We start from the raw sequence: 10120 nt of genomic DNA on the forward strand, positions 1-10120 counted from the left end.
TTTTACATTTCCAAAAATGTAGTTTTCTGAATTCTTTTACAAGAAAAAATAACATATTCATTAACTAACTTATTATTAATATAATTATTAGTATAATTGAAAATATGTCGAACATACAGAAGGATGACCCAGAAAAGCAAGATGCCGGGTTGTATAACAGTAGATAAGTTATTCTTTCAATGAATTTAGAATATCACTTGTAATTCAATTTAATAGGAGGCTAATGGCAAAAAATTTTCCTTCATACCATCAGTTCATACAAATACCTTTAAACAAACCAGCATTTCAGATGATATTTATATTTCAATTGTTTAATTTCGCTAGAAATGCTGAAAAAAAAAAGATGTTTATGACTTTCAGTTTTCATGTTTTTTATTCATAAACTAGTTTTAAAAAAAAATCCTTGATTTTGAATGCTCTGGAAAATCAATATGCAAGTCTTATGCTTATAAAATAAAATAATAAGATTGGCATAGTTTGGAAAAGAATAACATCGAACGATTAACCAATGAAGGAGAGCAATTGGGACAGATAAGTCTCAGTTTAGAATGTTTGACTAAAAATTGGTTTATCTTTGTTTATCGGCGCGTGGGGCATCCAAAAAGATTATCTTTCGAACAGTCAAATTTGGAGGTGGATTAGTCAAAATTTGAGGTTATCTTGTTAATTACCAGATTGTTATTTATATTAAAACTGAGTAAATTCTTAAATAATTACATCATGACATTTTGGAGACGAGATGCCGTCATGGGTGCGTTTATTAATTATTACATTCTAGGCTTGTGTAATTTCTATTAACAACTCTTGCGCTTTGTATTTACGTAAAAATGAAAGAGAAGAACATTCAGCTATGGCCATTTCGATCGCCGGATTTAAGTCTATTGAATTGTTGTGGGATCATTTAAAAATGCCTCAACAATCTCTGGTCTAAAAAAGGCACAGAAAGATAAAATCTATTAACCAATTATGTTCAGTTGAGGAATAGTATGTAAAAATATGTAACACAAAGCATAAAATACAACAGAAAAATAAATAATTCGACTTGGTTCAACGATGATAACAAACAGCAGGCTTTAGTAATTAAACTATAAAATCTGTAGGTTGTTTTCAAACTCAGGCCATCCATGCACCATTATTGGTTTTATTACGTTAAAAGTGTGTATTACTAAAGTTCTAAAAGAGTTCAAATTTATATTTATTTCAGAGTAACTCCATAATTTACATTTTCTTTTTTACAGTAAAAAATTTATTAAAATAAAAGAATACCAGGAAACTCATCCTCTGCTCAAACTTCAATCAATTTCAAAAACAATCCTTTTAACATCTTTTCATGCACGAAAAACTGATGTATTTATAATTGTTTTAGAATAACATTTCTCAATTCATAAAGCTTTTCTTGCTACTTGTGTAGTTTTACATCTATTAACAGCACAAAACTGTCCATGAAACTTCTTTTTTAAATGAAGCTAAGCAATAGATATTAGAACGATAAAACGATTGTAGAATTGATCATGTATTTATAACCATTTTTAGAATAACATCTCAATTCATAAAGCATTCTTTGTTACTTGTATAGTTTTACATCTATTAACAGCACCAAACTGTCCATGAAACTTCTTTTTTAAATGAAGCTAAGCAAACCATGCAAACTATACAATTTTGCAACTAGCAAAACTACAATTGCTTAACTTGAAAAACTCTTCACCAAGGATAACACACACCTGGACAATTTCTGAGATTACTATCAAGTGTACCTGTTTTTGCATTCATTATTGCAGTATATATGGTGGCCTAAAAATAGAGTCAATAAATGTTTGGATGAATAAGTAAAGAAATAGGTAGATACCACAAAATACAAAATTAAAATTATATCTGAAAGGTAAACTTAAGAGCCTTTATTTTTATTTAGTTAATCTCAAATAACAATAAACTTAAAGCATTAAAGACCTATTAACAACAATTCTCATATCAGCATTCACTTTTTTTTTAAAGATAAAAAAGATATCTTACCTTATTTTTTATCGGTATTGTTGATAAAACATCATACAGGACAGAAATTTGGTCATTCTAAATAATAAATTTGCAGTTTATCTCTTGTTTTTAAAAAAAGTTATAAATTTTTAAATTTTGAAAAAGAATTTGACTTACTCTTCTTGCATCATTTGATATTTCAGCCAAGCATAATTTAGCCTAATAAATAATTATAATTAACAGTAACATAAAAAAATTGCTTTTAAATAAAATAAATTTAAAGAAGGAAAAAAGTTTATGTAAGATATATTTCAGAATTAATGTTTATAAGCCATTCAGATTACTTTTCTATGTTTAAATAAACAAATACTCATAATAAACAGATACCACAAAAAACTACTTACTGGAGTTCTCCTATCATCATAAAATGGAGCTTTTTTCCAATGATCATAGTTGGTCTGCAGGAGATACCAATTATTTATAGATAATCTGAAAAAACATAGCACTTTTTAAAAGATTTTTGTTGAGTGAGCAAAAATTAAAACAAAATAGAAATAAAGAATTATTGAAATATATTTTTTGATCAGAAGTTTATTATATAAATAGCTTACTCGACAGGGCTTAAGCTTTCAGTTGTTGATCTTGTAATTACTACTCCTTCATTAGGATTTGTACCAGCAAGTATATAGTAAACAGGTGCTAATAATGGTTCAGTTGATAGCATTTTCTTAGCTTGTTGGTAGCTGAAGTAAAGAAAATAATCATAGCTACATAAAATTGTTGGCAATAAAATGCTTAGTCTTTGTTTTGCAATCCAAAAAGAATATACTTCAGAGAGCAAAAAAAAAACAAACTTCTGAGCATTTTCCATCACATTTCGTGCCCAAAGACTTGCAAACTTCTTTTCCTCAAGTGATATGAGCCAAGAAATGACACCTTTAAAAAAAGTAAAAATTTCTAAATGGCTTTAAGAAAAATTATAATCAAGATAAAGAATCTGCATAAATTACTAAGAAAAATTATAAAATATTTATATTACTTTTAGGCCCAGCAAATAACTCTTCAGAGCTTCTAGAGTTTAGACTGAATGAAAACTTGCCCTGAAATTACAACAGATTTTGCATCATTGAATTGCTACTATTGCATCACTGTAAAAATCATTAAAATGCTGGTGCTATTTTCAAAAGAGTGCTTAACAAAAAAATATTTTTAAAGATTGTTCTGAAATTAAGTTGCTTTATTATACAAAACCATATTTTGCTTTTTTTTAAAAAGCCTCACAACAAAGCATTAAAACTTACAGGTGAAACTCCGGTAAATATGCCAACCGTTCCAGCAAATTGCACAGATTTGAAAAGAACATTTCCTTTTGACTAAAATATATAATTGCAATAACATATGACAAGCCTTAAAGAATTATGATAACTATAATGTGCAATAAGTTTTATTTAAAATTACCACAAAATCAATGTTGACGGTTAAAGGTTTTAGTAACTCAGCAATTTTCCAAGTATTTTGTTTCAGATCCCACCTAAACAAGAAGTGTTTGATTTATCAACATATCAACTTAAATACTTTAAAAGAATATAGAATAAATAAAGAGCACATGCAGTAAGAGCCAATAGGATGAGACCCTTTTTTTAAATCACTTTATGTTTTTAACTTTAAAGTTTTCTGTAAGAAATTTATGGCATTTTTTGGATAGTTAGTTTTTAGTATTATGTATTGATTTTGTTTGTTTAAATTATTGGGGTGTTTCACAGGTTTTAAAAATAAAAATATTCGACTGAAAAGATTTCTTTCATTAGATCAAAACAACATAAATTTTGATTCATTAATCCAGAGAATATATCCATCAAAACCTTAATTAAAACGATTACTTCTTAATATACACTGCTTTTAATCATCTGATTGCTGGTATGTTGATTAGATCATTGCATTTAGTGGCTCTTAACGAATTGAAGAAAGTATGAGTTCTTAAAGGTTTTGTTATTCCAAAATATAGCCGAAAAACGAGTTTAAAGTTGGCCAACTATACTAGAACATGTAGTGTTAAAATTTGCCGAAAAACATTTTGGAAAAGGGATGAAAGAAATGCGATAAAATAAAAGAAATATTATTGCTAGGGCTAAATTAAAAGTAAAATTCAACTAACCCCATAAAAACACCAAGATCCATATTTCTTCCATGGTAGATATTACCTAAGTTAAATAATTTATCCAAGTTATACTTCCAACTAAATTCTAAATCTAAATTAGTAAGTTTGTTCTTAAGCCGATAATTTTTTATTGAAGTTAATCATGACTATAAAAAAAAAAAAAAATTACCTTGATTATCGCTTGTGATAATTGATGTGCATAACTTTTCCAACTCATAAAAAATATTACAAGCCATAATGTCACCTGAATTTAAAAAACTTTAAAAGCTCAATATCCAATGTTCAGTTGTTTTACAGAAAATAAAATTTTTTAGACAATCTATACTTGTATTTTTTAAAGTTTCAAACCTATGGGTATTTCTAAAGCTTTAGCAATTCCTACAATTTCTTCATCTAACGGACTTGGAAGCTTATGCACTGCCATTCCCTACATTAAGGAATTTTAGAAAAAGTGAATTACATTTTTTTTTAATTTTATTTTATTATCTTTTTTTAAAGCACAGAAATAAAAAAAGTATTACAAAAGAAACACCATTTTATTTAATTATAAAGATCAAATGTGCTTACCAGCCAACTTGACACTGCGTTTGAAAATAGTGAAGGTATGAACTCCTTCACGTAATTAATGAAGCTCAAAATCTGAAAAAAGAAAGTAATTGTAACTTGTGTATATAGTTTTGTATAAGTTGACTGGAAAAATCTATAGTATATAGCTATTATTGAAATACCTTATAACTTTAAATTGGTATATTAGTAAATGAATGATTCCAAATAAAAATGCATGAACAAATCCATAAATAAATGAATCCAGAAAGTTTATTTTAATTTTTATATCTTTTATAATTAATTTTATTAACCGCATAAACAGAATAAATTTTAATTTGGGTTTTGGTGTTATTTTTGGCCGTATCAAGAAAAAATATAGATCTGCTGCTACTCAAAAATTTAAATTATATAGCCTATTTCTTGGTTAAAGTTAACAGCTACCTGAGGTCCACCCTTTTACTAACTTACATTCAAAAAGCGCAGTTAAGTTGCTTTAGGTACGCTTTAGTACTTGCAGACTCTTGAAATGAATGGATGTAATAATCACTATTATCTACATCCGCGTTAAACGTATTAAACGTGTATACGTGTAAAGATACATAGTTATACATATATACATTGATATTTATTTGTGACAAAAAGCAAAAATTAGTTATAGAATACTATCAGTATAGCATCCTTGCGGTTTAACTTTTTAAAGGGGTTCTATTTAGTGTTAATGAGTATTGTAAATATACATATATTTTTAACCAGCTGGGAGAAAAGGCATCAAAAATGCGGGATGGAATGAAGAGCGCTAGTATGTCCATTGTAGTTATTGGCATTAATGTAAAAAAGTTCACAACCATATTCCTACAAATTCCGGAGATTTTAAATTTACAAATAATAAAGTAAGATAATGTAATCAGCCATAACTTCAAACACAATTGAAAATTACAATTTAAAATTCGCCCCTGCATTCACAACGCTATTGACATTAAATATTGCAAACTTCAGAGTTTATACAAAGCAAAAAGCATTAAGAATGAAAATAGCTTAAATTTAACTTCAACTTTTATTTGAATGATTTTCTCGTTGTTTAGTGACCGCACTTATGATACCCTTTTCTCCCAGCCGGTCGCATATATATATATTTTTTTTTTACAAAGTTTTTTTAGAAGAATAATTGCATTCCATCCCGCAATAAATTGCATTCCATCCCGCAATAAAAACTGAGTCTTATTCATTATAGTGATTTTGAAGTTACCTGTTCTTTACGGGGAGTAACAACATGCTTCCAGCGTTCTTGCGGAGGCAAATCTAGATTTACGGCATAAGTTGGAGGCTGAGAACTATTAATGGAAATTAATAATAAAAAGAAAAGCTTTTAGTTTATCTATGTATTTACACTGAGAAAAAATTAACTACTTAAATCTCTCCATTTCTCCAAAAAATGATTCACGAAAAATAAAAAAATTTCAAAAAATAAAAAAAAACCGTACTTTGAAGCTTTCATCATCGTATGTGCTTTCCATTGGCAATCCTGTAGCACCTAAACAATTAATTAAAAGATTCAAGTTTTTTATATTGCTAATCTCATAGTTTCAGTGAGTTCTATTGCTAGTCTCGTAATTGCATTCTCAGTTTTAAGTTTAATCTTAGAATTAGTAGCAGTCTCAGTTAGTTTTAATGTCAATGTCAGAGTTGCAGTCTCAGTTGTGTGTAAATACAACTGAGACATCAGTTGTCAGCTGAATGTAATCGCAGAGTTCGCTACAGTCTTACGTAAATGGTGTTGCTAATTTATTGCTGATATTTTTGTCAAACGAACAAGTGATTTTTGTATTGTGCATTTTGGTATTATCATTCTTTTTGATATCCTTCGTTATGTTTCGTTCCGGTCTGGATTTTTTTAATTGTCACTTAAAAGATAACTTCTACCGAAATATGCAAGAAATTTTAAAAAACCCTTAAAAAACTTACCTGACAATTTATTGCAAGGAAAATGTAATTCATAAGAAAAATGAAGAACAACATCATTTTCATTTTTAATTACTTTTTTCTGCTAAAAAAAAATAATTTAACATTAAAAAATACTTTGAATTTAAACAACAAATAAATTTACGAAAAATTAAATTTACGAAAAATTAAGTTTACGAAATGTATTTAGCCAATTAATTTTCGAAAAATTAAATTTACGAAATGTATATAGCCATAAATTTTCGAAAAAAATCAATCTTTTTAAAAACAAAAGCTTTAAGTAAAGCAAATAAATAAGATAAATAAAAACAATCGCAACTTAAAATTCGAAAATATTTTAATTAAAAAGATAATGTCAAATAACCAAGTAAGAATTTTTTTAAAAAAGAATCAAAGGTTTTTTATAGTTTTAAATCAACGATCATGGAAAGTTGCGCATTTAAAGAAAAAAGATTTTTTTGGAATTTAGGAATTATAAAATTCAAAATTAATGTTCCAACAGGACAAAAATTATAAGTATAAACAACTTTTAGAACTAGCGCCAGAAACATACGATATTTGCTGCTGAGCTGTCAATCATGTAAGCTAAAATTAGCTTGAAATAAAAAATGAAGATATTTAAGGATTATATTGATACCCAAATCTTTTTTTAAAAATATGAGATGTGTGAACACAGGTAACTTATGCATTAACAAAATAAAAAGTTAATGTTTATTTTTAACGTGTAAACACATTAATGGACTTATATTTGAAAGATACATCACACTTTGACGCCATAAGGAATTAAAATCAAATCAGAAACACATTTAACATTTTTGTTAAAGTTGCACAATAGTTAGTATTCATCTCATGTGTTCTTTTTAACTATGAATTTTCCATTTTTCTTTCAAGTGAGTAAAACCACTGTTAACAAATTACCTCCTAATTACCTCATTTATCTAACGTTCCTCGATGACCTGCAGCTTATTCTTACACTTATAAAACATCAGAAAAATTAAGAAAACTGTTTATTCAAAAATCTCTAACCTCCCCCCCCCCCTCCTTCCCACCCCACAAAGTCTTCTTTTTTAAACTTCCTTCATAACACGATAAAAAGATTTTTTAAGTTTTTTATCCATCTTTAAATCTCAAGCGCTCTAAATTTTTTTTTGTAATGTTTGCTCTTCAGCGTATTCTGCTCATCAAGATTGCTTCAGATAAAACAAAAAAACTTTCATTTGTTATTGCATAAAGTCATTCAAACAATTGCAAAGCTATTTGCTCGAAGACCCTGTCGCCTACTTCATTTAATCATCTTAGCTCGGAAAAAAAGTTTTTTTCTTAGGCTAGAAAACCGTTCAGGTAGAAAAATTTAACGGTTTTAGACTGTTTACGCTGGTTTTGATTGGAGACAGTTACATTGAAAATATTTTAAAATAATCGTCGCTTGACACTTGAAATCTCACCTCAGTAGATGTCAGCGTTGTAACCCCCATTTTGCTACTTCTACTACTATTTACATTTGTAACATGCAGCGCACACAAAATTAGAAACCAAAATTAGTATTTCAGACATAGCGCACACGATCATTGAAAACAATAAATGTTGGCTGAATATTGCTCAGAACTGACCGAAATATAAAATCTTTGATGTTACAGGTCTGAAAATATCAAGCAGGAACTCTTTCATTACAGCCTTAAAGCCAATGCTATAATATCAATATTAAATATAAACAAACACCAAAATTACCAAAAATAATTCATTTAATAAGCCATGATGCTTCTACAATTATCCAAATAAAGTGACATGCTTGAGGTTCCTTTTATAACAAAAAATAGCCTACGTTAAATCCTCTGAAACAAAATGCCTTTAATCCATTGAGCAATTATTTGAAGAGTTATGTGCTGAAAGAATAAAAGAACTGAGAAGTGAAATGCGCTCTGTAAATACCGTCAATTTGCTTGGCTTTTATGATAATCAACAAATTTTACAAATGTTTGGATAAAACGAGAAGTGAAAAAAATGAATATTGAAAAAAAAAATTATTGTATTTTTTGTGTCTCAGTAAATTTCATTGATTTTTAGATTTTTTCTTCTGAGGTTGCACAAATAAATCAAGTTTTATTTCAGTTTTGCTGTGCTTTATTTTTATATGTAAATACTTAAGATTTTATTTACGTGCAATTTTTAATATTCTAAAAGCAATTATTTAAACAAGAATTACAACAAACAAGAGATTTACGGCACAGCCGACTCTGTAAACGAATCTCTATCTCATAGGCTTTGTTTTTGTCGGCTGTTACTACATACATTGGCAACTTAAAATGTGGTTATATATCAAACAATACGAATATAGTGTGATGCAAAAATACAAACATAAAAAGTCTTAAAGAAAACAACTTCGGAAATAAAAAGTCTGATAAATTTAAAAAGGAAAAAAATTATAAAACAGAATCATCACGATACATTTAAAAAGAGAATATAAAGCATTTCGAGTATGATACTTAATAATAATCTGCATATACGGAATTCATATGAGTAACCAATCTTAAACCGCCCTGAGCTGCCCCTGTCAGTCCCTATCTGCTCGCAATCATCCAAAAAGTAGTTATTAAAATGAGTTTAGTTTTTCGTTATAAAATCTCTTTAACCATATTAATGTTTAATAATAATGTTTGAATAGCCGAAAAAAAGTTATGTAACATAAAAAGGATCCAAAGACCTAAGTAAAACGCATAGATGGGTCAGAAAATATCGCTTAAGGTACACACAAACCTAGTACGAAATAGTGAGTGCGTACCTTAACGTACGAAATATCTGCATATCTTGTATTATTTTGCACAGATGTTTTAAATATTTGTTTAAATGCTTATAGCACAATCAAAAACACGCTTTGAGGTTGTATTTAATCTTTTTATCTGACATGATTTTACTCTTTATTGGTATAATTGTAAGGTCATGACGAAATAAAAAGACACAAATTTTTATCATGGCTGCAAAAAAGTTAACCTCAAAATAAATTTTGTGAAGTCTATTTTTATAACTTGTCCATCTTTATAGCCTTACTTTTAATTTGTCTTTTTTCATTTTTTTTTTTCTTTCTTTTAAAATTTCTGGTACAGTATCTAATTTTCAACCAATTGCAAATTAGTTTTTATCCCAGGTTGGATGTTACTTTTGGCATTGAGATATTATCTTTAAAATTTACATGCATTTTATTGACTGATTGGCGTGCGAATCATATATAATTGTTTGCATTCTGAAGTAAATAGGATTTTGAAGAGAGAATTTGTCTTCTAAATGTGCAATAGTGTAAAATTGATTAGTCCTTGCAAAGAAAAATTTAACAGCGTTTTTTTATTCCACTAATCATTAAACATCAATAATTCCAACCAAGCACTTAATCTCAGGGGTAATTCCAACGAAGCACTTAATCCCAGGGGTAAAAATACTTTGAAAATTACTAAATTCACAGTGAATATTTCAAACTGCTGCTGTTTACGTAAC

The 10120-nt window shown here is 28.0% G+C and overlaps 1 protein-coding gene across 1 annotated transcript; it reads right to left on the reverse strand.

Moving 5' to 3' along the window:
- Positions 1-1174: 1174 nt before the first annotated feature.
- On the reverse strand, positions 1175-8421 carry LOC149890041 (acid ceramidase-like). Its single transcript, XM_090085411.1, has 17 exons — positions 8080-8421; positions 6638-6719; positions 6157-6206; positions 5922-6006; positions 4697-4768; positions 4478-4556; positions 4299-4373; positions 4127-4172; positions 3430-3502; positions 3273-3344; positions 3011-3071; positions 2826-2907; positions 2583-2714; positions 2376-2460; positions 2149-2190; positions 2011-2067; positions 1175-1791 (listed from the first exon to the last, which is right to left on the reverse strand). Exons 2-17 carry the CDS (start codon positions 6698-6700, stop codon positions 1702-1704), a joined length of 1164 nt encoding a protein of 387 aa, XP_089941537.1. The 5' UTR covers positions 6701-6719; positions 8080-8421; the 3' UTR covers positions 1175-1701.
- Positions 8422-10120: the final 1699 nt, after the last annotated feature.

This window comes from Hydra viridissima, unplaced genomic scaffold (assembly GCF_058129835.1).
Source record: "Hydra viridissima isolate aposymbiotic clone 2 unplaced genomic scaffold, HvirCarnegie_v1 scaffold_4, whole genome shotgun sequence".
NCBI lineage: Eukaryota > Metazoa > Cnidaria > Hydrozoa > Anthoathecata > Hydridae > Hydra > Hydra viridissima.

Excerpts from the sequence above, each read along its gene's own strand:
- LOC149890041 (XM_090085411.1), bottom strand. The coding sequence starts at position 6,700 with ATGAAAATGATGTTGTTCTTCATTTTTCTTATGAATTACATTTTCCTT. Across the intron at positions 6,007-6,156 it reads ACGATGATGAAAGCTTCAAA|TTCTCAGCCTCCAACTTATG; the intron begins GTACGGTTTTTT and ends TTCCATTAATAG. Across the intron at positions 2,908-3,010 it reads GTTATTTGCTGGGCCTAAAA|GTGTCATTTCTTGGCTCATA; the intron begins GTAATATAAATA and ends CTTTTTTTAAAG.